General features: G+C 46.1%; 2 protein-coding genes and 1 pseudogene across 3 annotated transcripts in view; 2 read left to right on the forward strand and 1 right to left on the reverse strand.

Moving 5' to 3' along the window:
- Positions 1–26,492, reverse strand: part of LOC308620761 (uncharacterized protein) — a gene marked incomplete at its 3' end in the record, with an annotated part of 448,069 nt that overhangs the window by 228,104 nt on the left and 193,473 nt on the right. The gene's annotated exons all lie outside the window — the stretch shown is intronic.
- The window catches only part of LOC308620057 (centrosomal protein of 78 kDa-like), a 220,436-nt pseudogene that overhangs the window by 111,720 nt on the left and 82,224 nt on the right, over positions 1–26,492 (forward strand). The gene's annotated exons all lie outside the window — the stretch shown is intronic.
- On the forward strand, positions 16,839–26,122 carry LOC308619853 (interferon regulatory factor 6-like). The gene is made up of 4 exons (XM_081239079.1): positions 16,839–17,056; positions 18,178–18,217; positions 18,922–19,159; positions 25,646–26,122. Exons 3-4 carry the CDS (start codon positions 19,080–19,082, stop codon positions 25,905–25,907), a joined length of 342 nt encoding a protein of 113 aa, XP_081095205.1. The 5' UTR covers positions 16,839–17,056; positions 18,178–18,217; positions 18,922–19,079; the 3' UTR covers positions 25,908–26,122.

A 26,492-nucleotide genomic window follows, 5' to 3' on the forward strand; every position in this document is an offset into this window, starting at 1 on the left:
CTGAATTGATTATAATAAATGTGAACAGCAACCAGTTTTATCGCTTCCATAACAGTGAGTCATGTTTATATGGCGCTCTGTGGTGTTCAAAACACTTCTCGTCTAATCCTCTCTCAAGCCCTGGGAGGTAAATAGCATTATGTTCCCCATTTTACAAATGAGGAAGCTGAGGCCGAGAGAGGTTAAATGGCCTGTCTAAAGTCACACAGCTAGTAAATTCAAGAATTGGGTCTGGAACCCAGGTTTCTAACTCCATCTCACGCTGCCCATTCTGCCGCACCAAGACAGCCCAGTAGGTCAAGTCCCAGGCCATCAGGACAGACCAAGTACCCAGTCATCAAAGAACACACACTGCCCAGGTGGACACACCCCTTTCCCGTGGTGTTTGAAGAGACCCTCATTTTTGCCTTCTCTCCAGCCATCTGTTCTCTCCCTGCCTTTCTTGTACGGCCAGAGACCACCAAATAAAACAGGAGGAAGAGCCAGAAGCCATGAATATCATTTATTTTTTATTTTTAAAAAGGCACAATAAAAGTATTTTGATATTTTAAAACCAAATGCATTCTTTATACTGATTAAAACTAGAAGGAAATGGGAAAAATGATTTGCACGATCTTCCACTAAAGGTACTTCTTACACAGTGAGAAGGGTGAGCATCACCTGACCTTAAAAATAATCTTGAAAATCCCAGCAGTTTTCCATAAAGAACATATTAATTATACTGTACCATATCCCCCAAATCCAAAACAGCAATCTCCAGCACCAGAAAAGATCACTTGGTCAGGCAGTAGTTAAGTAGCTGGCTCATGTTTGGAAGCCAAATTGTGTGGGAAAAAAACTACTTTGGTTGAATACAAATATTTGAATTTGCATAAGTTAAATGTAATGCCTATGTGACTCCACTGTATTTGAGGTCTTTCAAAGGACGTGTTAATCTTTACCGTATCAACATTGCAACCCACAATGGCAATGTCCTTTCTTCACTCCTTGAACTAGATGGTTCTTTAGGTGTCTCCTCAGCCACACACCCCTTTCTCTGAGAATGCACATTCCCCAACCAGGTTTACCCTACCTACTGCTGCTCTCTTGGCCACACCTGACTGGCTGATCAGTAGATAGTCTACCCAAGCCAGACCAATCAGGTTTCTCTTCTAACCCAAGCTGGGCCAATCAGCACCTGTGCCCTTGATATTTGGAAGTGGGACACGGAGTTACCACACAGGTCATTAATGGCCCGGAGCTGAAAGTCTTGATGCAGTTCCCAGCTGGGGTGGCCATTTCTCCCACTGTGTTTGGAGAAACAAAGCCAGTCTTAGAAAGAGATGGCCAGGATAGATAAGCAACAGGTAGAGACAAGAAACCAAGACCCAGGGAATTCCCTGGCAGTCCACCATGCCCTTTCACTGCCAAGGGCCCGGACTCAATCCCTGGTCAGTTAGCTAGGATCGCATAAGCCACACTGTGTGGCAAAAAAAAAAAAGAAGAAGAATCCAAGACGACCCCCAGAGAGACAGTGCAGCAGACACTACAAGCCCCTTAGTCATTGCCTCCCTCTACTGTATAAGCAGCCCGCGAAATGCCCTCATTTCCCAGCCTCCCTTGCAGCTAGACCTGGCTGTGTTGTTCAGTTCTGGCCAGTGACATGCAGGTGAAGGCCCTGGGCAGGGCTTCCCTTCTGGAATTAAAGGCAAGGCTTTGCTAGGAGAAAGTTTTTCTCTTTGTCCCTTTGCATTGTCTCCTTTTCCTCTCCTGGAGCTCGGTCTTGGAGCTGGAACAGCCATGTTGGGGATCACCAGGTAACAAGCAAGAGACCAAAGCCAACCTCAAAGGACAATGGAGTGGAATGACATGAAAAGCCTGGGTGGGAGCCTAGTGGCATCACTGTGCTCTGCACTGTACCTGAACTGCCTACCTCTGTACATCCTGTTGTATAAATAAATCAATCCTCTCAGTTTCAGCCACTGTAGTCAGATGTACCTGTTTGTGCTGTGGAGCCAACGACTCAAAAGTTAGTGACTTAAAAAGGCAACTATTAGTTCTCATGATTCCAGGCGTCAAGCTGGCCACTTGTACTGGTCTGGTTGGTTTGGCTGGGGCTAGTTTAGGGTGGCTTCGTGTACATGCCTGCCTGGTCATTGCCAGGCAAGCTGGGTTAGGACAGTGGTTCTCAACTGGGGGCGATTTTGCCACCCAGGGGGCATTTGGCAATGTCTGGACACACTTTGGTTGTTAAACTGGGGTGGGGGTGATCCTATCCTCTAGGGGTAGAGGCCAGGGATGCTGCTAAACATCCTGCAGTGCACAGAACAGCTGCCCACAACCAAGACTTATTTGATCCAATATGTCAATAGTACCGAGAATGAGAAACCCTGGTCTAGAAAGGCCTCAGCTGGGACGTCTGATTCTGCCTGGTGTGGTCCCTCATCACCCAGCAAGCCAGACCAGGCCACGTGTGGTGGGTACAGGTTTCCAAGAGCAACAGGAGAGAGAAAGCCCCAAAGCACACTTTTCAAGTCTCCACCTGCCATGTGTTTGCCAACATCTCATCAGACAAAGCAAGCCACATGGCTAGAGTTCATTTGGGAGGGGCTCCAAATTTTTACCATCTACCCACATCCAGGTTTCTGTTATTTAAAGCTGAAGGCAGCGCGCGCGCAGAGCGTTAACGGGCGGGGGTGGGGGTGTGGAGTTGGGAGGACAACTGGGCCTCCTGGTAGCCTCCCTGAGTTCAACCAATCCAGTGAGGAGAAGCCGTGGGCGGGGCGAGCTCCGCTGCCAGAGCGGCGTGAAAAATTTCCCAAGGCAGAGCGAAAACCTTTCCTGAGCGACTGAGCATGCCCGCTGGTGAAAGGTCCAGCCCAACTTTCACCACATCCCAGACACCAGAGGGACTTTTCTGAAACCCAGAGAATTGACCATGTCCTCAAACAGCTTAAAAATCTTCCATGGCTCCCCCATGCCTCCTCAGGAAAAGAAGATCACACTTCAGTGGGTTTTTTATGCTTCATCCTCAACCAATTTCTTCAGCCACGTCTCCCACTACTTTTGCAAGAACTCTTTTGCTCCACGGATGTTGAAAACTTGCAGCTTCTCATACATACCATGTTCTCTGTGCACACAGGTTCACCAACCTGCGATTCTCTGCCCAGGCCCTCTCTACTAGGATAATTGCATCTGGGCTTTCTAGGTCTATGAAAACAGTCATGCTTCATCCCTCTGGCATAGTTCTTGTTTTTTGTTTTTTTGTTTTTTTGTTTTTTTTGCATCTTTGTTGGAGTGTAGTTGCTTTACAATGGTGTGTCGGTTTCTGCTTTGTGGCAGGGTGAATCAGTTATGCATGTGCATGTGTTCCCATGTCTCTTCCCTCTTGCGTCTCCCTCCCACCCGCCCTCCCTGTCCCACCTCTCTAGGTGGTCGCGGGGCGCCGAGCTGATCTCCCTGTGCTGTGCGGCTGCTTCCCACTAGCTATCTATTTTATGTTTGCTGGTGTATATGTGTCCATGGCATAGCTCTTCGTATTCTGTGTTGTGAATATACTCTATGTGCTCACATGTCTTATCTTCACTAGAATGTGAGCTACTTGAGGGCAGGGGTCTTGGCATATTTTATACCTGTATGGAACTCTAAGACCTAGCTGGGTGCCTGGCACAGGATAGATACTCAATAATTGCTTATTGAAAAAATGAATGGATTATGAGCTCCATGAAGGAAAAAAAAAAAAAAAAACCTGAAGGCATTCCAACTGATGCAGAAAGTTGCCCTGATTCCTGATGACTTTCTGGTTCCTAGTTTCTTTTCTTGGAAAGGCCCATTCCAATGCCTGCCCTTGGGTTCCACTAGGACGTTTTGTATCACTCAAGATTCTCTGGTTGCAACCAACAGAAATCTCCTGTGGCTAACTTAAACAGAAAAGGAGTTTACTGAAAGGAAATGCGGAAGGTTAGAGAATCAAAGGGCAAGCAAAGCTGAGGAGTCTGAACAGGCAGGAGCCATCTTTTCTTCCCCGTAGATGTCCCCTTTTTTGCTTCAGCCGGTTTGAGTTTCTGTTATTTGCAACCAAAATGGCATTTACTAAGACGCTCTGCACAGCCCCAACTGGTAGCTCTGAGAAGCTACCAGCGACCTTTCTTTCCCCTGACGTTGTACCAAGGGACAGCAAGGTACCTGCATTCCCCACCCCCCGAACTCCCAATCTTCTGATCCCCCAAGAAGCTAAGCCAAACAACTTCCTTCCACCCTTGGCAATGGGGGCCCATTTGGATTCGTGACTTTGCAGATAAGGTGCCCTTCTCCAGCAACTTGGCAGAGCCAGCAGTGCCTGCTGTTGTGGAAACTGGGGTCATGAAGTGTCTACGGAAGAAAACAGCTTCCCCTGGATCCGTGTTGCAAAGTGTGTTCCTGGTAAGTGGAGTGGTTTCCAATTTTTTAGGGTCTTAGGAATGAAAGCAGTACACTAACGATGAGAGGAAACCCAAAATCTGCTAATGTATTTATTTTTTATTATTATTATTATTTTTAAAGTTATGGCTGCATTGGGTCTTTGTTGCTGCTCCCGGGCTTTCTCTAGTTGTGGCGAGCAGGGGCTACTCTTTGTTGCGTTGCGTGGGCTTCTCATTCCATGGCCTTCTCTTGTTGCGGAGCACAGGCTCTAGGCATGGAGGCTTCAGTAGTTGTGGGTCGCAGGCTCAAGGACGCAGGCTCAGTAGTTGTGGCGCACGGGCTTAGTTGCTCCGCGGCATGTAGGATCTTCCTGGACCAGGGCTCGAGCCAGTGTCCCCTGAATTGGCAGGCGGATTCTTAACCACTGCACCACCAGGGAAGCCCCTCATTTACTCTTAATGCTTCCCCCTGTTGAGGACAAACAGGAGAAAAAAGAAAGGGCAGGGCTTCCTTGGTGGCGCAGTGGTTGAGAGTCCACCTGCCAGTGCAGGGGACACGGGTTCATGCTCCGGTCCGGGAGGATCCCACATGCCACCGAGCGGCTGGGCCCGTGAGCCATGGCTGCAGAGCCTGTGCGTCCAGAGCCTGTGCTCCGCAGCGGTAGAGGCCGCAACAGTGAGAGACCCACGTACGGAAAAGAAAAGAAAAAAAAAAAGGGCAATAGCAAGGTTCCAAATGAGCTGAGAAATGACCTTCTAAAAGGGCTCTCAATCTGGCCTCTGGTAGATGTCTGTCGGGGTTTCAGCCCAGCCTAGACCCTCCTCAGGAGAGAAGACGTTTAGGGCTTACAGTGGGCTGACTGGTGGCCCCAAAGATCTCAGGCTCTAATCCCTGGGACCTGAGAATGTTACCTTACAAGGTAAAGTTTTGCGGATATAAGGATTTTGAGTTGAGACTATCCTCGCCCTAAGTGCCATCTGTAAGTGTACTTATAAGTGAGAGACAGGAGGAGATTATATACAAAGAAGAGGCGGAGGCAGTGACCACAGAGGCAGGACTAGAGTGCTGCACCTACAAGTCAAGGGATGCCAGCAGCTTCTGTGGTTAGAGTCTTTTGAACTCCTTGGCTTTTCAGCTCCTAGGCTGTAAGATTTGAATCCGCAAATGCCCCAAGGAGAAAAGCTGCACCAAATGTCAAGCTTGCGTCTGTGTTTCCCTTCTCTCCAGAACTTGGCCCACATGTCTTGGTGTCTCTCTAACATTCAGATGCCAGCGAACAGATGTTTTCTTACTTTATCCAGGTTTTCTAAAATTTCTTTAGACTTCACCTGATCTTATGTTATTACTGAACTACCATCTCAATTACCCCTAGGAAGAAAATTTACAATTTTTAGAGAAAATGGAACCCTGGTACAGTGTTGGTAGGAATGTAAACTGGCACAGCCACTGTGGAAAACAGTATGGAGGGTTCTCAGAAAACTAAAAATAGAACTACCATATGACCTCGAAACTCAACTCCTGGGTATAAATCCGAAAAAAACAAAAACACGTGTTTTCAAAAACATGTATTTGAAAAGATACATGCACCCCAATGTTCAGAGCGTCATTATTTACAATTACCCAGATATGGAAGCAACCTAAGTGTCATCAAGAGATGAATGGATAGGGGCTTCCCTGGTGGCGCAGTGGTTGAGAGTCCGCCTGCCGATGCAGGGGACACAGGTTAGTGCCCCGGTCCAGGAAGATCCCACATGCCACGGAGCGGCTCTGCCCGTGAGCCATGGCCGCTGAGCCTGCGCATCCGGAGCCTGTGCTCCGCAATGGGAGAGGCTACAACTGTGAGAGACCCACGTACCGCAAAAAAAAAAAACACAAAAAAACCCCAAAACAAAACAAAAAAAACACCCCGTGGGTAGTCAGAGGAGAGGACCGTCACAGCTCATCCCCCTGTGCCGTGTGCCAGGCATGATCTGAGCACTTGTACACGTGTTAACTTATTAAAATACTTCTAACAATCCTATCAGGTTGGGACTACCATCACCCCGCGTACAGACGGAACAAAAGGAAACAGAATATGGTGTCCTCCTTGTGTTCACAAAGCCCGTTAACTGGCAGAGGCAGGACTTGAAGGCCACAGTCCGGCTCCCGAGTCCATGCCATGCTTTACAGCCTCCAACTTCTCACATTCATTCCTAGAGCCACCTGGGAAGGAGGAACCAGGCAACTAAAGACTGGGTTTGAATCAGACTCCACGTCTGACCAGCCGCGTGATCCCGAGCAGGGGGCCTCGCCTCTCTGAGTCTCAACCTGGCTCCCTTGCAAAATGGGCACATTAATGGGAACGTCAGCCTTCAGCAACGCTATGACGAGTATCAGTGTAGCATGTGTGAACGGGCTTTGTAAACTCTGGAGTGTTCTGTGAGGTAAAAACTACCCTCTATTCTCATTAGAGGGAATTCATTTCATAACCTGCTCCCGGCTCTTGAACTTTGCTGTGCATCCAGTCAGTGCTGGATGATCTGGAACCAACAGCTGGTCTATTTATGGCTGAAAACCCACAGGTCATAGGAAGACAGCAGCACCCGAGCCCCTGGGTGGCCACAAAGATAAGGTCCGTGTCTCGAGGACCGATAACATGGTGGTCACTGAAGGAACAGGCCCCCTCCTGCCCCTTCCACTAGTGACAACTGAAAACCTTGATTTCCCCAACACCCCGATCCAAGATCAACCCGACTCTGCCCAATGTTGGAGAAGTACTGGCGTGTCCTGCAGGCCTGGCTGGCCCCCTCTGACTCTGTGTTGCCTCTTTCCACAGATCAGTGCCCTACAGCAAGGCTACAACCAGGTGCTGTGCCAGACCCTGTCTGAGAGAAAATTAGAAATCACCTCCCTGAAGCACGAGGCCGAGAACTTAAGGAGGGAGGCCGCCATCACGTCAGGTGAGGCCCTTCTGCATTCAGGCCCCAGAGCTTCTGCCCTCCCCCCTGCAGACATCACCAGTCAACCAGCACACCTGTGCCCTTGACCTGGGTGCAGCCTCAGGGATCACCCGTGTCGGTGCATTAGAGTTCTCCCTCAGTGGAGGTTTCTTGCCGCCCAGTTCCGAGGGCAGGGCCTGGTAAATATTTGAGAGAATGGTATCTCTTGGCTACAAGGTCTCCTGAGCACTGGCCCCACCAGGGAGAACACAGGTCGCCTTGTGGCTTGGGTGGTTCCACAAAGCAGCCTGAGTGCAAACTAGAGCGTGGACAAACTGGGGTCACTCCTTTAAGGCACCCACGGTCTCACCCATTTCAGCCGAGTGCACTTGGGCCCAAAGGAAACCATTTTCTAATTTTATCAGAGGTGGTTGCCTGATAAAGGGCTTGGGTTGGGAGAGGGGCAGCCAACGCACAGCTGTAGCTGAGCTTTGATTCCCTGGATTCCTTCATTGCTTCCACATGTTTCTTGAGCTCCTACTAGGTGTCAGGCCCCGTTCCAGGCTCTGGGGAGGGAGAGCCAAGCAAGACAGTCAGATTCCTGTACTCACAGATTCGGGAGGGGGTGACAGACAATAAAAGTAAACGGATGAATAAACAAGCCCACTTCAGAGAGCAGTGGTGCTGTGGAGAAAATAAACTGTGTGTCGTGGTGGCCAGCGCTTCAAGGGGGAAGGCCAAGGGGGACCAGCTTAGTGGGTGTGCAACCATGGAACTCAGGTGGGACTTGAACCCGTGGGCTGGGACTCGAACCCAGTCAGAACCCACTATCTTTTAATCGAGATCACGCATGTGGTCTCGGGACTTAATAAAGCTCAGGTTCTTTATGTCTCATGCAGAAAGAATTCAGTGAGAGACAAAGTAAGAAGTGGATTTCTTTAGAGAGAAACACACTCCACAGACAGAGTGTGGGCCATCTCATAAGGCTAGAGGCCCCTAAATATGGGGTGGTTAGTTTTTATGGGGTGGGTAATTTTATTGGCTAATGAGTGGGAGGATTGTGACAACTCTAATATTTTGGGGAAGGGGCGGGGATTTCCAGGATTTGGGCCACAACCCACTTTTTTTTTTTTTCCTGTACACAGGCCTCTCGCTGCTGTGGCCTCTCCCGTTGCGGAGCCCTGGCTCCGGACGCACAGGCTCAGTGGCCATGGCTCACGGGCCCAGCCGTTCCGCGGCATGTGGGATCTTCCCGGACAGGGGCACGAACCCGTGTCCCCTGCATCGGCAGGCGGACTCTCAACCATCGCGCCACTAGGGAAGCCCCACCACCCACTTTTTGACATTTATGGTCAGCCTCGGAACTGTCCTGGTACTGGTGGGTGTGTCATTTCGCTCATGTATTACAATGAGTCTGTAATGAGGCTCCAGTCCCCCTGGAAGTCGAATCTTACGCCCCCTTGGACCTAGCTGATTCTAACCAGTTTATGTTGTATCCTCCACGGCTATGTCCTTCTTTTAGAGAGGACCTGTTTCACGTGGGCAAGGACAAGCCAAGGGCAAGAGAGGCTGCATGGAGTGAACAGGGGATTGTGGGGCTGGGCAGGGTCGGGGGGTCTGGGTTTTTATTCCAAGGGTGTTGGGAATCCAGTGGAGGTTTTTAAGCAGAAACTGACATGCCTAGAGACCTGAAGAGGATGGGACCACTCACAGACGAGGGGAGGGAGAGAAGCAGGTGACAGGGAGGAGGCAGTGAGCCTCGGAGGGGCACATCACTCTGAAAGCAGTCGGCACGTAACAGGAAACATGCCCACAGCTGTAGAAGCCAGACATAGCATTGAGTCGCACGTGAATCCCCATCTCTCTATGAATCTGTGCTTTTCTTCTGCCTCACTCTGCAACTTAATCACACCCAGCCCCACCCCCTGCTGCCCCCAGGTCTCTGCTTATGCTCCTCCCTCACTTGGGATGTCCTCAGATATTTTCTGAGCACCTCCCCCAGGCTAGGTGCTGTTCTGGGCACCAGGAACGTAAGGATGAACTCGCTGGTCCTCACCTTCCTCCCGTATGTCGGCCAGTGAAACCTCATCCAAGCATCAAGCCTGTCTCAGATCCCACCTTCTCTGATCAGGGAGTCGGACAGTCCTGGGTTGGGATAACGCTTGAGATGGGCTGGAGCCACTCAAAGTGTGGCAAGCCCCAGAGGGATTTCCAAGTAACTGAACTGTGTCCTGGAGGCAAAGCTCATTTTTAAAATGAAATTCTGGAGCATTTTGTGCTTTATTTCATAGACATTCTTGATTGATACCTACCACTAAAACTGGGCCTGATGTTCTTTCAAGAAAAGAACCGTAGGAGATAACCCAATACCACTGCATTTATGCACCCTTCTTCCCACTTTTATTCAAAATGATACTACAATGCAAGAGGGAAGAGATATGGGGAGATATGTATATGCATAACTGATGCACTTGGTTATAAAGCAGAAACTAACACACCATTGTAAAGCAATTATACTCCAATAAAGATGTTAAAAAAAATGATGCTACAGTAATGGAGTAGTTATCTATTGCTGCATAACAAGTTACCCCAAAATGTAATGGATAAAACCCCAACCAATATTTATTATCTCCCCCAGTTTCTGTAGTTCAGGAATTTGAGCGGGGGGTGACTTAGTTCTCATGAGTTGCAGTCAAGATGTTGGCTGGGGCATCAGTCATGTCATCTAAAGCCTCGGGGGGAGCCGGAGGATCCCCCTTCCGAATGGCTGCTCATGTGGCTATTGGCTGGAGGCCTTAGTCCCTCAGCACACATGCTTCTCTCTAGGGCTGCTTGAGTGTCCTCACAACACAGCAGTTGGCTTCCCCCAGAGTGAGTGATTCAAGAGGGAGCAAAGAGGAGGCCACAGTGTCTTTTATGACTCAGCCTGAGAGGAAACAGTCCGTCATTTCCACAGTATCATATTGGTTACCCATGGCAGCCCTATTCAGGGTGGGAGGGGCTACACAGGGCATGAATTCTAGGCGGCAGGGATCATTGGGGCCATTTTGGAAGCTGGCTGCCGAGAAAAATAATAGGCGCCATGGAACAAACATAATTTAGCCACTTCTTGTTCTTGGGACATACCGTCTCATTTGACCCTTACAATAAATGTGTGGGGGACAGACAGTGGGAGGTGAAATAGCTTGTCCAAGACCATGAAGCTAATAAGTGGTAGAGAGGGGTCCAAACTCAGAGGACTGTGAAACCAACCACCCCATCAATAGCGTCCAGCAGTGCCCTCTGCAACACGCCCGTCTCCTGGCCTCTGGAGAAGAATTCCTAGACCTTCCCTGTGCTGGGACTTTGTTCCCCAGGCCCATGGTGTGGCCTCTCCTCCCAGCTTTGCCTGGCCTGTGCCCACAAGGGGCCCCCACAGGTTTCTCCTCTCGCTGGTGCTGACTGCCCCTCATTCTCACTGAAGCCTCAAACCCTGTTCTGTGGACTTTGCTCTCATTCCCATTCCTGCTCTGGGACCCTTGGAAAAAGCCTCCCCAGTTCTAGGCGGGCACCGGTGGTGGCCCAGGCTTGGAAGGTCTTGTCCGAACATTGGCTGACAGCCATGGTGTTGCCAATAATCCTTCCTGCCTCTTTCACCTCCATGAGTCTTTTGGTTTGGCTTGGTTTGGTTCTTTTACAGAGATGGTGTCATCTTTGCAAAGAGACGTGTTAGTAAAGGATGGTCAAGTTCAACAACTAAAACAGGAGGTGAATCAACTGAAAAGTGAGAACAAAGAAAAGGATCACCAGCTCGAAGCCCTCAGCTCCAGAGTGAGTGTCGGGTCATCAGCAAATTGTAGCTGCAAAAAGCAGACACAGTGGAGTCACATGACACACGGTGGTGAGATGAGGCCAGTGCCCAAGGACACAGGGAGGGTAGCTGCTGGGCAGGTGGCCAACTTCTCTGAAGCCTTTCAAAGGACAGTGTGTATGTGGCTCAGAAGAAGCATAATATATTTTCAAATCCAGCAAACATTTTCTAACCCCTATTATAAATGAGTTTGTTTAATCCCAGCAACAAACACACCTATGAGCATATACTGCCATTGCAAAGTTTAATATTAAGCAGAATACGATCTCTCTGTGAGCAAGGATGACCACACGGCTGCATCGTGGTCCCAGCACCACTGGTTCTCATAATTGTCTTCAAAGCAGAACGTTTGAAGATCCAGATGCAAACACACAGACTCTCATTTCTTCCTTAGACTTTAGTGTGTAGAATGCCTCTATGGAAGATGAACGTGGTAGGCAAGCAAAGAGCTTTTTCCATGTAACTTTGACTATTTGCAAATCTTGCCTTCAATGCTAACTTTAGAATCCTGACTCTATAGGATAAGATTTCTCAGTATTTGCATGATGTGCCTGTTTCTGTGAGTCAAGGTAAAACCTCAAAGCTTTCATCTCAGGTGGCAACTCAGAGATTCCCAGAGGCTACCCGATAGCTAGGTCTGCATGGGGGTGGGGTGAGAACAGATCTTGAGGTTCCAAGGAAAAGGCACAGTAGGTAATACCTGGTACGTAGTACCATACCCAGTTTGGAGCTGGTGAAAGGCACTGCATGAGCTTTGGGATCAGACAGACCAGGGTCCAATCCCAGAGCTTTCTCTTATTGTAAATTATTTGGCCTCCATTTCCCCATCTGTGAAATGGGGATGACAAAATCGTTTTCTGAGAAGTGGGAGGCTGGTTTTAGTTGTGCTCTTCTGCCTCTGCCCTGGGTTGGCTGCCTGGCCAAGCCCTCTGCATTCGTTTCTCCCAAGCAGAGTGTCTTCCCAGGCATGTGCTATAGCTGTTTAATGTGGGGTGTGTGTGTGTGTGTGTGTGTGTGTGTGTGTGTGTGTGTGTGTGTGTGTGTGTTGGGTACGGGAAGGGGATGCAGAGGTGGTGCTAAGTAGAAGGAATCTGCAAAGACAGCACCTGCTTGGCTCTTCTACCTCCTGAAGTGCATTTGGATGATTTATGTCCCCGTTTCCCGTTCCTTGTTGACCTCGGAATGAGGTCCCTTCTCCTCTAGACTGTGCTGGCCAGTAGCACAAGGGCTCGTCACCACCAAGGGTACTGCTCTTGTGAACATTTGAGATGCCTTTTTTTTTAAATGACATACATCATGTGTGTTAATTTTAGAAAAATAAGTAGATGACATTGAGAAGAAAAAATAAAAAGAGAGGAGAGGAAATGCTACCTTGAGAAATCAGTGTTAATATTTTCATGTATGTTCTTCCAGTCTTATTTCTATATATTGCCTAGAAATCAATCAATCAATCATTTTATAGTGAATTTATTCTATGCACCTTTTTAAAATTTTTAAATACTTACTATTTTCCCGTGCTAATAAATCAGCGCTCTTATCATTCGTCTTAAAAGCTACATACTTTCTCCTGGATGTACCCAGTGTTATAAAGTGGTCTGCTGTTCTAAACAACACTTGGGTTGTTTCCTCATTTTATTTTTCTTCCACAGTTACTGACAATTCTGTGAAGAGCATCCTTGAAACTACAGATTTACTTATTTCTCCAGTCATTGTCCTTAAGGTACATTCCTAAAGTGGGAATTGCTGGGTCAAAAGAAGGCACATCCATCCTTATGCACTTAATGCCTGTTGCCGAGACGCCCTCGGGCAAGACAGCTCCGTTTACCCCTCCACACCAGTCGGGGCAGTTGTGTCTTTGAGACTCAACCTGCACAAAAGCCCTAAGATGGACCCCAGCTCTCTGGCTCGGCCCCCTGCACCCTCACCGGTCACAGCGTGAAAACATCCCAATTCCTTCACCCTAAGTACCCAGACTCTACAAAGCTGGATTTCCCCTGCAGTGAAGTTTGCTGGCTTTTGAAGAGGAATTTAGGCGCTCTATTCCTCAGAACTCATGAGAGGGTGAACTGGGAATGACTGCAGGATTCCGTGCTCCCATCACACAAATGGTCTCGCCTCTCAGAATTCAGAGGTGTGATTGGGTTATACAGCAGGAAACACTCCTGGGCGTGAACACAGGTACTTGGGACCCCCAGCCAAGCCCCCGTGGCCTTGTCAATTTTATGCATAGTGCTCAGTGCTGAAAGAAGAGTTACAGAAGGAAGATGCCCAGAAGGAGAACTGGGAAGCCCAAGAGAAAGAGTTAAAACTCTGCAAAACCGTGCGTTGAACCTCCTGACCCCTAGGTGTCCACTGAAAGCCTAGATTATGGCCTTGAGGGTTTTGGACGGGTTCCATGGCCCATTAGCTAGCACAAGCTCTGGGGCTTTCTGGGTGTTTGTCTGTTAATGTAGTCTCCTAATGCTTTGATTTGCTAGCCTCAAAGAGATGGGTGAAAAGACCATGGAAAACACACTCTCCCCAGATTTTCTGGGCAGTTGGCTCAAGGTCCCTCATCAGGTTTCCCCTGGGGAAAGGGACGGGAGGTGGCCACCATATGCTGCTAGAAATTCACCGTGGTCCCTACCCCTGGACTTGTGATGCCCAGACTTTCATGATCCACTGTCACAAGTTTTATCACAGCCCTGAGCACTGTTATTAACACAACTCTTCTTGAAGTATTTTTGCTTAAATACATTCAATTTTACAACAATTCATAAAAACAAAATAAAAAGCAAATGTATCACTGACTGGCCTTCTATGGAAGGTGAACATAAAAATCAATACAGTGAAAAGATGACCACTCAATGTAAATGTTCACCCCCTGTACAGGCCCGAACCCTCGTGCACATCACCAGGCATACGTTTTCCATCCGTTGGGAAGGACGGTGCCTGGGACGGGGGCAGGAGACGTGTGTTCTTCTCTCTGTCAGGAGCACACTTCTCTGCCTCAAATGAGATAAAAATGTCATTGTTCTTTGCTTCCAAACTGTGCCCATTGTGTCTTCCAAACAGCCCTTATTTAGATTGAACTCAAAAATGTGCCCCAAGGAAAGAGACTCTAATGAGTGGATAGGTATCTTGTACTGTTTAATCCAGGATCCATGCTGATCTTCAAAAGAAACTCAAATTTTCCCTCACCCAGCCCTTTCATTGCATCCGTTGAAAGAAAGTCTACTTTGCCTCAAAGATGTGGAATTGTCCCCCAAGGGAAGGAATGAAGCGAATCCCAGACTAGGTTTCTGCCTTAATGAACCGGATGAAATGAGTTCTGAAGTTGACTTCCCTGTTGTTGGAACTCTTTCAGCAAATCCATGACATGGAAAAAGAAATGAGGAAGCTCAGGGTGGAGCTGAAAAGGAGCAGTACCGAGCAGAGCCTGATCTCTATGACGCTGTGGGAAAAGAGCAAGGTATGGCAGGGACAGGTCGGCCTGGGAACCACTCTGGGGAAAGCACACCACCTGCATCATCTCTGTTCATCCTCACAATGACCCCATGCGGTCTATACTGGTATTCACCCCACTTTACAGTCGGGAAAACTGAGGCTCACAGAGGTGAAGGAAGTTATCCAAGTTCACTTGCATAAAGTAGTTGTGGCAGAGCTTGAATCCAGGTCTGCCTGACTCCAAAGCTCCTGTGTGTAACCACAACCCTAGACTGCCTTCAGATATTAATTGTGAAATTATCTAAGAAAGAATTGATCCATTAAATCAAGTTTGCCAATGATGTTGTTCCAACTTAAATTCTCATATTGATTTTTTTTTGTCTTTTTGTTCCATCATTGAGAATGTTTTTAAAAATCTCAACATGTTTGTCATTTGTGTGTTTCTTCTTTTAATATGAACGATTTTTGCTTTATATATTTTGAGGCTGTGTTACTAGGTGCATATAAATTTAGAATCCTAATACTTCCTGTAGAGCAAAACTTTAGATCATCATGAAATGTCCCTTTTCATCTCTAGTAGTGTTTCTCCCTTAACGTCTCCTTTGTCATTTAGCTTCATCACTGGCTTTCTGTTGGTTAGAGTTTTCATACCATATCTTTTTCATATGTTCTCTGTCAATTTTTGTCTTAAGGTTTAGACATATGCCTTCAAATAGCGTATCATTTTTACAAAATCCAGTTTGACAATCTTTGACTTTTAGTCCATTTATATTATGTAATTACTCGTGTACTGGGGTTTAAATCTACCTTCTTGCTCAATACCAGTTGTACCATCTGTGCTATATTCCTTTTTCTCTCCTTTCTTGCCTCCTTCTGAGTGGATGGTTTTCTCTTATTCCACTTTCGCCCTCTATTAGCTTGGAAATATTTCACTTTTTTACTATTCTTTTAGTAATAGTAAGACAATAGCATTCATCCTTGACTCACCAAAATCACACATTAATTAAGTTTTTCACTCTTCTACTATTCTCTTAGTAGTCATCCTGAAGACTATAATATGCATTCTTTTTTTTTTTTTTTTTTTTTGCGGTACGTGGGCCTCTCACTGTTGTGGCCTCTCCCGTTGTGGAGCACAGGCTCCGGACGCACAGGCTCAGTGGCCATAGCCCACGGGCCCAGCCGTTCCGCGGCATGTGGGATCCTCCCGGACCGGAACACGAACCCATGTCCCCTGCATCGGCAGGCGGACTCTCAACTACTGCGCCACCAGGGAAGCCCTATCCTGTGGTTTTTAAGTATCCCTGCACACTCTGCCTGTCTCTAGAGTATTAAGTCCAGTTGCGCTGTTTTTACCTCTTGGTTTATTGAGATTATTATTTACTTGCATTAAAATGTACCAATTTCAAAGGTACAGTTTGATTAATTTTGGTAATTGTATACCAGGTGTAACCACCACCACGACCCAGATATAGAAAAGTTACTTACCCTTTAAAAGTTTTCCATCCCAATTTGCCCCAATTCAGTTTTGAGACACTTTATTGAGTTTTACTGCTTTCTCTAACATCGACTCTTCGGGTGATTTAGGAAAGTCACTTTACCTCTCTGGATGTGTTTTTGCTTTTATAACATGAAAAATGCCAGAACAGATGTGTTACCAAGGGCCCTTGCAATACTTTCAGAAAATGAGGGGGTAGGGTAAGGGCGGGGATCTCAGCCTTGCGTCCTCATTCTTCACACAGCACACGCATGTGGCAGATCCTAGTGGGAAAAGCCTGTGGTCGCACCAGAGAGAATTAGGTTTCCATCTCCTCTCTTGCTAGTGTGTATGTAACCTTTTGTAAGCATCAGCTTTCTCATCTCCAATATCAGGCTTATTAACAAGGTCTATTTGTTTACTGTTGTGAGGATGAATTGAGATGCACCGGCAGCCTTAAATGTTAGTTGGTATTTGTATTATGGCATAATAGAAAGGCACTGCATTCAACCATCTCAGTTACTACACGTTTATGCAGGCTGATTCTCACAGCCAAAACAGACGCACAAAGTACACCCACCCATTGACATACCTGGGGAAGCCCGAAGCCTCCCTTGCCTGCCTTCCTTACGGGGCTCAGAGAAAAGCTGCGCATGCGTGCGCGTGCTTCCAAAGCGCCTCGCTAGGGGGCGGAATGGGAAACAGGAAGTTCTAACGCCTGTCGTACAAGCGCGACGTAAAGCGGGTCTGCTTTATGGCACCCTGCTTCCGCCGTAAAGCGCCGTTGGCAATCCCGCGTGAGTGGGTTGACGAGACGACTGCCAGGTGAAAAACGCGGTTCTTGGAGGTTGGCTGACTTGACGTCTTCCCCATGGGCAAACGCGGGAGCCGGAGCCGGAGCCGGAGCCGGAGCCGGAGCCGGAGCCAGAGCCAGCTGCTCAACTCCCTAACTAAAAAGCAGAAGCATCATCTAAGGGATTTCGGCGAGGAGCATCCCTTCTATGACAGGTATGGAGAGGCAAGGCTGGGACCGGCGCTGCCGGCGTCCTTTCCCGGTGGGAGCCCGCGTGTCCCCGCGTTTGGTCCGCCGGTGCCCCGGGGGTAGTGACAGGGCAGCTCCCGCCGCATGCCACGCTGCCCCGGCGCCGGCCTAGCTCGCCCGGGGATCCTGGCGGCTTCCCGCCTGAGGTGGGGTTCTTCGCCGGTCTTCCTACCCTTTGTTGAGCCTGTAGTTTTATGCTAGACGGCACGCCTCCTGTGTGGCGACTGGGCAGAGGTTTTATAAGCTTGTGTTCGTTTTATATGTTTTTAAAGAATTGCTTGGGGGCTTCCCTGGTGGCGCAGTGGTTAAGAATCCGCCTGCCAATGGAGGGGACAGGGGTTCGAGCCCTGGTCCGGGAAGATCCCACATGCCGCGGTGCAAGTAAGCCCGTGCGCCACAACTATTGAGCCTGCACTCTAGAGCCCGCGAGCCACAACTACTGAGCCAGGTTGGTGCAACTACTGATGCCCGCGAGCCTAGAGCCCCTGCTCCGCAACAAGAGAAGCCACCTGTCGCCGCAACTAGAGAAAGCCCGGGCGCAGCAACGAAGACCCATAGCAGGCCAAAATAAATAAATTAAAGAAGTTAAAAAAAATAAAAAAAGAATTGCTTGGGACCCTCGACATCACCTATCTATTCAATGACCATGAGGAAACTAATGTTTGGGTAGTTGTGGGTTCCTCTCTAAGTGTCCAGACTCTCAGTTATGATCTTAGTGCTCATCCCACCCCTTTGGGCTGCTTTATCAACAGTTAGAGGGATAGTCTACTTAAGAAATTTGCTAGAAAAGGTGAACCCCGAGGGCTTTTATTTGCCAAAATTTCCCATCTTTTGGATGAGAGCCTGTTACTGTGTGACTGTAGTATTTGTCATGTGGTCTTGTTAGACTTTTTCATTCGTCTCTTATTATCTATTTGGCATATCCTTCCAAAACCTGTCCAAATGCATATGGAGTTTTTACTTGACAATAGATATAATGTATTTATAACGGTATAGTCTGCCATGTTCATTTAAAGTTGTATCATTAGACTTTTCCTAATTGCTACCTACTAGTAGTTAAAGTTTAACATTGCCTGTTTCTTCTCAGGGTTTCCAGAAAGGAAACAAAACCACAGACTTGTCAACTGGTAATGCTTTATACCTTCTTTATGATAGTAGATTCTGGACTGTTACTTTTAAGATTATATATGGTACTAAAGTTTGGCTACATTTCCACTCTCTTTGATTTTAGATGTAAGCTATATTTTAGTAATATTGCTTAGTTTTAAGTGCAGATGTCTGTTAAAATGCCATTGTGATAACTAATGTAGTATAGAGTATGGAACTGTCCTGAGAGATTAGCCTGTTAGAACCTGTTAAGGAGGCTTACCAGAGGGCTCTTGGTGAATCCTAAGAGGGAATGTCATGTTTGCTTAACATAAAATAGAGTGCAAAATCATCAAAGGTCTTATTTCATTACCACAGACTCAGAAATAAAGTACACTTTTTTGTTGTAAGTTTTCCTGTTGCTCCTTTAAAGGTGCCAAATGTCTGACACATAGGTTAGATCGCCTTATAACCTAAAGCTCCATGTGTTTAGTTTGCTGTCTTCCCATGTGGAACATGAGCAGTTCAAAGAAGAGGAAGCGCTTCTAGAATCATAGCTAGATTAGCTGTTTGAAACAAATTTGGTGCTCGGTCTGGTTGAATAGATAGGATTGCATATTTGCAGAAAAGCTAGTTTTTATTTAGAAAAGTCTGAACTTGGTTCCACTGTGGGCCTGATGATAGTCGTGGGGTAGCAACAAGACCAGTATAATTTTTGTTTTTAAAATCCCCATTTTCCTTTTAGTCAGAGAGTTTATAGATACTTCAAGTTCTGAAAGTGAAGCATAGAGTGAACCAGAACAAGTTTCTGGTTACAACAGACTACTTGCCACATTAAAGGATGTCTCCAAGGAAGATGAGGAGGAGGAAGAGGAGGAAGACAGTGTTCTAGATGAGACAGAAATGAATCTTGAAGATGGCGATAGTGACGTCATTGTGGAGGAAGAGCTGGCAGTGGAGTCCACTGACATGCAGAAGAGTGAGTGTCTCTGATGTGGGTTTATCATCTTTGCAGGGACCACAGACAGATTGCCCCAGGGGCAGGGTGCCTTGTACCACAGAGCTGGGTGAAAGCACATGGATTCAAAGCAGAGATTCTTAGCATTGTTGGGCTCTGTGATATCTTCAAGAATCTGATGAAAACACAGGACCCTGTGGCCATAAAAATGCAGAAATGACATTTTTGCTTACGATTTCCAGGATTTCATCAATCCTACTTCAAATTCCCCTGATTGGGAGGAAAGGGAACATAATTCTGTTTTTGTAATGGTCTCAATTTATGAAAGAGATGATTGTTCCTGCCTTAGAGGAACCAAGTTGAATGGAAGCTAGACATAAAATATACAAAACTTTTCAAGCATCAAATCTGAATGGAACCGATAAATATAAGGTGTTAAAGAGATGCAAAGTGGTCACATGCTGCCAGGGTAAACGAGGGGAGGCTTCAGAGAAGAGCTGGGACTGAAAGCTGAAAGGGACTCTGTCTCACTCAGACATCTAGGTGACTATTTTTTTAAAAATTATCATTAATTTATTTATTTCTGGCTGCATTGTGTCTTTGTTGCAGTGCGCCGGCTTCTCACTGTGGTGGCTTCTCTTGTTGTGGAGCATGGGCTCTAGGCACGTGGGCTTCGGTAGTTGTGGCACACGGGCTCAGTAGTTGTGGCTCACGGGCTCTAGAGCACAGGCTCTGTAGTTGTGGCGCACGGGCTTAGTTGCTCGGCGACATGTGGGATCTCCCCAGACTAGGGCTTGAAACCACGTCCCCTGCATTAGCAGGCGAATTCTTAACCACTGTGCCACCAGGGAAGTCCCCATAGGTGACTTTTTAATTTAACTTTAAAATCAACTTTATTGAAGTATGAATTACATTCAACAAGGTGTACCCATTTTAAGCGTGTAATTTGATAAGTTTTGACAAATGTGTATATCTATATTGTCATCGCCAAAGTCAAGATACAGAAACACTTCCAATACCTGCAACAAGTTCCTTCTTATCCTTTTACAGTCAGTTTCCCAGGCCTGGCATCAGGCAACCACTGACATGCTTTCTTTCACTATGTATTAGTGTTTCCTTTTCTAGAAATTCATATGAATGGAAGCATACAATAAGTACCCTTTTGCACGTGGCTTCTTTGGCTCCTCATGTTGTGACTCATCCGTGTAGCTCATATTAGTAATTCATTTCTTTTTATTACTGGAATAATAGTCCATTGTCTGAATATATCTGGGTAACTTTTTATATTCTATTATCTTAATGCCTACTTGCCTTACTGTATTTTTTTCTATACTTTAAGGTGTCACACACCATTCTTAGTATTTTCATTCATCACTTGTACTCGGATAAAAAAATCGTTGCCTCAGACTTAGGGATTGTTTTAATTTTGTTGGTTTTCCAGTTTTCTTTCATGTTTTAGGTTTTTAAAAATGAAAAGTTTGGCTTTTTAAATTATAAAAGTAATATATATTTACTGTAAAAATTTAAGAGGGTAATACAGTTAACGTATATCTCCTCCACCGTGGGATGAACACCTTTAACATTTTATAGAACCTTCCAGACTACTTTTTTATGGATATATGAGTGAATATATATTTGTGTGTATGTGCATAATGGCCTCATACATTTCTGTAAGTTACTTTTTTCTTTAATAATATAACGTGTGTAACTGTGGGTTACTGCCGCTAGAACCCTGGTGTCCAAACTCCCAGGCCAAATCTCCTTCTACTACATTACACTACCATGGGGAAGCTTAAAAAAGAAAGGGAAAGTATGAAGGGTGATTTTTCCATAAATTAAATCAACTTGAAAAGGTGCATTTGGAGAGTCAGAGAGTACTGATATTGTTAGAAAGAAGAAAGGTTTAAAAGCTGGTTAAATCTCATTCAAAAAAAATCCATATGTACCACATTGTAAAAAAGAGAAGGAAGACGGCGTTCATGATTACTGGGCTGGCAGGGTAGGGGACAGTTGCATGCTGGGGGTGGCTCTCGTACTGGCTCTTCCACTCTTCACACTTGTGCTCGGCCAGGGCCAGGGACCGCTGAGGGAGATCAGAGGAGAGGGTGGTGCCTTGGGGGTTCCAGGGAGTTGTGCAGCTGGCTCCCTTGCCACCCAGACTGCCCCAGGGTTCCGAGCCCCAAGGATTATGGAGCATCCCCACACCTGTTTGCTCTGCAGTTGCTGTTGTGCACGCATTTTCTCCTCCAGCACTTTCTGCAGTGTCTCCTTGGCCTTCTGCTCATAGCTGTTTTCCTGGTCTTCCATCCGTAATAGCAACTTACTCATTCCCCAAGAAGTGTATTTCTGTAAATTTGAGGCAATTCAACAAATACACATTGACCTACTGTGTGCTAAAGCCTGAGCAGGGATACAGAAATGAAAAGAAATTGGTCCTTGCCCACAGGGCAGAGATGTCCGTAATCTGGTGGACCTTCTTCCAGGCTGGAGGCAGGCAGGGAGAGTCCCTCAGGTGATGTGAGAGGTGAGTGGGGATAAAAAACTGCCCTGGGCATGCTGGGCCTTCTCCCCTAGGCCTTCCACAGGCATTTGAAATCCGACATTTCCAAAGGGAAATCATCTTTCTAAACCTGCTCCTATCTCAGTGGCCAGCATCACCCCCCACCCAGTCTCCCAAACCCTAAACCAGGGAATCATCCTTGATTTCTCTCTCACCTTCTTCAAGGACTCAGTTCCTCATCAAGCTCTGTCAAGTCAGCGTCTTTAACGGCTCCTTCGTTACCTGTATCCTCTATCCCTACCGCCACCTCCTTAGTTCAGACCCTAGTGACACTATTATATGGATTATATAGAGACTATGTGTTATCTTCATGCCTTGCCTCCCTCTAAACCCTTTTCAGTCCTGCAGCTAGAGGGTTCTTTCTAAAACTTAAATCTGATCCCATCACAACCTGCTTAAATCTCTCAGTGGTTCTCAGTGTTCTAAGAATCAGGTCCAAACTCCTTGGCATGGTTCCTACTTACAAGCCCAGACTTTCATCTCATGCTGCCTCCACGCAAGCTGAACTGCTTGTAGGTCCCCTAAGCACTGTGCTTTTCAGCCTCTGCCTTTGCCCATAAAGCTTCTTCTGCTTAGAGTATCGTGACCCACGCTTCTCACCTGGTTAACTTCTACCCCTGTTCAAGATTCAGCCCTAGAATCATAAATTCTGATAAACTTAGCCAACCATACCTACCCCCCGACTCTTTATGGATTAGGCAGTTTTACTGGTGTTCACATAGTATCTATATTTCTGATCTATTGACTCATCTGTCTCCTTTAAGGGATTGTAAACTCCTTTGAGGCAGGGAGCATTTTTATTTTTGTATTTTTTGTATTTTATTTATTTATTTATTTATTTATTTATTTTTATTAGTTTCTGCTTTATAACAAAGTGAATCAGTTACACATATACATCTGTTCCCACATCCCTTCCTCATGCATCTCCCTCCCTCCCACCCTCCCCATCCCACCCCTCCAGGCGGTCACAAAGCACCGAGCTGATCTCCCTGTGCTCTGCGGCTGCTTCCCACTATCTATCTACCTTACGTTTGGTAGTGTATATATGTCCATGCCTCTCTTTCGCTTTGTCACAGCTTACCCTTCCCCCTCCCCATATCCTCAAGTCCATTCTCAAGTAGGTTTGTGTCTTTATTCCCGTTTTACCCCTAGGTTCTTCATGACATTTTTAAAAAATTCCATATATATGTGTTAGCATACGGTATTTGTCTTTCTCTTTCTGACTTACTTCACACTGTATGACAGACTCTAGGTCTATCCACCTCATTACAAATAGCTCAGTTTCGTTTCTTTTTATGGCTGAGTAATATTCTGTTGTATATATGTGCCACATCTTCTTTATCCATTCATCCGATGATGGACACTTAGGTTATTTCCATCTCCGGGCTATTGTGAATAGAGCTGCAATGAACATTTTGGTACATGTCTCTTTTTGAATTATGGTTTTCTCAGGGTATATGCCTAGTAGTGGGATTGCTGGGTCATATGGTAGTTCTATTTGTAGTTTTTTAAGGAACCTCCATACTGTTCTCCATAGTGGCTGTACCAATTCACATTCCCACCAGCAGTGCAAGAGTGTTCCCTTTTCTCCACACCCTCTCCAGCATTTATTGTTTCTAGATTTCTTGATGATGGCCACTCTGACTGGTGTGAGATGATATCTCATTGTAGTTTTGATTTGCATTTCTCTAATGATTAATGATGTTGAGCATTCTTTCATGTGTTTGTTGGCAGTCTGTATATCTTCTTTGGAGAAATGCCTATTTAAGTCTTCTGCCCATTTTTGGATTGGGTTGTTTGTTTTTTTGCTATTGAGCTGCATGAGCTGTTTATAAATTTTGGAGATTAATCCTTTGTCAGTTGCTTCATTTGCAAATATTTTCTCCCATTCTGAGGGTTGTCTTTTGGTCTTGTTTATGGTTTCCTTTGCTGTGCAAAAGCTTTGAAGTTTCATTCGGTCCCATTTGTTTATCTTTGTTTTTATTTCCATTTCTCTAGGAGGTGGGTCCAAAAGGATCTTGCTGTGATTTATGTCATAGAGTGTTCTGCCTATGTTTTCCTCTAAGAGTTTGATAGTTTCTGGCCTTATATTTAGGTCTTTAATCCATTTTGAGCTTATTTTTGTGTATTGTATTAGGGAATGATCTAGTCTCATACTTCTACATGTCCCTGTCCAGTTTTCCCAGCACCACTTATTGAAGAGGCTTTCCTTTCTCCACTGTACATTCCTGCCTCCTTTATCAAAGATAAGTTGAGCATATGTGCGTGGGTTTATCTCTGGGCTTTCTATCCTGTTCCATTGATCTATCTTTCTGTTTTTGTGCCAGTACCACACTGTCTTGATTACTGTAGCTTTGTAGTATAGTCTGAAGAGGGAGCATTTTTAAAAAAATAAAATTATTTTTGTAGGCTTGGGGAGCTGAACAATATTCAGTAAAGTCAAGTTTTAAAAATTAATACATTTGTATTTTTAGAATTTCTCCTGGCTTCAAGGTCAAAAAGAAAAAGACACAAGAGCAGCTTTGCAAATTCACTGGGGGTCTTGCCTTTCCAGTGCTTTTCATCTTTACGCCCTGTGATTTTTGGGAAAGCAGGAGCCTCTTACTGTCGCTTCTGGGTTACCCAACTGGGTAAGAGATAGTCTAGATAATGCAGATTTAGAGTTCAATATCAAATCATTTCCATTTAGCTTTGGAGTCATCTGAAAATTTGGATTTAAATGTTGAGTGGGTCTTATGTTCTTGGAATTGTCATTAGAAACCAGATACAGGAGTTACTGGTTGAGATCATACATGGTTATGTCCAGGTTATTGGACTTAACCATGCTGGTCACTGACCAGCTTTATCCCCCTTTGAAAACGAGTAGACTGGCATTCTGGATTATATGTCAGTCTCTTACGAGCTTGGTTGGCATTACTGAAAAAATAAAAGTTGTGGATCCGCAAACCCATAGACTCTATAGGCTATGTTCCCCTGCAGAATTCTAACTACATGGCCACCTTATCTTCCTAACATCAAGTGGGAGCAGTCTGGCCGGTCCATCTCGTTCTCTTGATCTTGAGTCCTCTGCAAAAGACATCCCCCTTTTCTGCACCAGCACATACGTCACAGCCCTGAAGAAAGTGTAGACATCTGAGATAGGTTAACAGTGGGGGAGGGCTGATATCCCGTGAACAGACACATAGATGCCTGTTAGACCTGGAAATTGAAAACCAGAGAGGCGGGGCCACACTGGTTTTGGCCCAGGCCACCAGCCACTGGTGTTCCCAGCAAAATGTTCCCAATGTGGGAGTTTGAGGAAGCAGGGAAAGGCAGGTGGTGTGAGTTTATTAGGACTTGAGGCCCTCAGCCTTGCACTGAGGCCAGCTGAACCCCCAGAGCGTGCTTCCTGCCCTCCTATGGGCTGCTACTCTTAAAGGTACTTGGTTTCAACAGTTATTTGTGCATCAGGTTAAAGACTGAAGGGAGAGGGAACTGCAAGCCTAAATTCTTCATATCATACGCCACCTCCCTTTCTCTTCTTATTATATAAGCAATTCATGTGAAAAACAAATAAGGCAAGCCAAACAAAACAAAATTACCTGAAATCTTGCTATCCAAAAGTTGCCATTAGTATTTTGGTGTATACTTGTTCCAGATTTTTCTTTATTTTTAACCCTTCATTAAGGCCATTGTAGTCTTGACAGATGATGCTGGCACAAGCACTTGAGATGAGACTCCTCTTTTTAAAATACTGTATTTGCATTTGGCTTAATTTGTCTCAGGCCCTGCCTTGCCTGGTCCCCAGCGTGGTGTTTTCTGCTGCAGTCTCTGTAAATTGGAGTTGGGGTGATGGGGCGGTCAGGCAGGGCTGTGTGTATCTGTGTCTGTATGAGGGAGGGCGGGCACACTTTCCAGTGTTTCTGGGCAACAATCAGGCACTCACTGCAGTTTCCTATCCCTCAGGCCTAGGCTGTGGAGACAGGGGAAGTACCAGGAAGGGGTGGACGACCCCGACCCAGCTAAATGGAAGGCCCAGCTCCGCTGTGCGCTCAACAAGAGCAGGGAATTCAACCTGATGTACGACGGCACCAAGGAGGTGCCCATGAACCCAGTGAAGATATATCAAGTGTGTGACATCCCCCAGCCCCAGGGCTCTATCATTAACCCAGGTGAGGCCCCAGCTGCTGGGGAGAAGGTGGACAGTGTGCCAGGTTCCGGGCTGGACCCTTAAAGCGATAGTCGACTTGAAAGTCGCCTCGCTTACAAAGTTGAAGACTGGTAAATAAAGCAAGAAATGCTGTCCCTAGAAAGAACCCAGAGAACAAAAGATATAAACTCAGCACAGTCTTCCTGCCCACCCAGTGGAACAGTAAAGCATTAGAAAGAAGAGGGGGTATTGAGTTCTATAAAAAATAACTTCTCTTGGGACTCAACACTGAGAAGAGAGGCCAGGTAGTTTAGAAGAAGGAGGGCTTAAAACTTAGAAGGTCTGAGTTATAAACCTCAGTCTTTCTATTTCACTACTTGTGGGACATTGAATCAAGTCATTCAACATTTTGAGCCTCAGCTTCTTCCACTATAAAATCTGGGTTCTGATCTTTCCTGCGTATTTCAAAGGCTGTTCTAAGAATCAATTGCCATGACATTATGAAGGCTATTAAGTTCTCTTTATAAATGATGGGTAAGTGATCATTTAATTTGTATGGTATTTTTCCTAGGAGAATACCACCTGATCCCTATATTTACTCAATGTTGAGCCAGTTCCGACTAAGAGCCAGATAATTTAGACTTGACCTCCAGTGAATCTAGTGAGGCT

This window comes from Mesoplodon bidens, assembly GCF_964165515.1.
Source record: "Mesoplodon bidens genome assembly, chromosome: 7".
Taxonomy (NCBI): domain Eukaryota; kingdom Metazoa; phylum Chordata; class Mammalia; order Artiodactyla; family Ziphiidae; genus Mesoplodon; species Mesoplodon bidens.

What these genes read in the sequence shown, in the direction of transcription:
- LOC308619853 (XM_081239079.1), top strand. Translation starts at nt 19,080, where the DNA reads ATGAATCTTGAAGATGGCGATAGTGACGTCATTGTGGAGGAAGAGCTG. An exon ending in ACTGACATGCAGAAGAGTGA is followed by an intron (nt 19,160 to 25,645) that starts GTGTCTCTGATG and finishes CCTCAGGCCTAG; the next exon opens with GCTGTGGAGACAGGGGAAGT.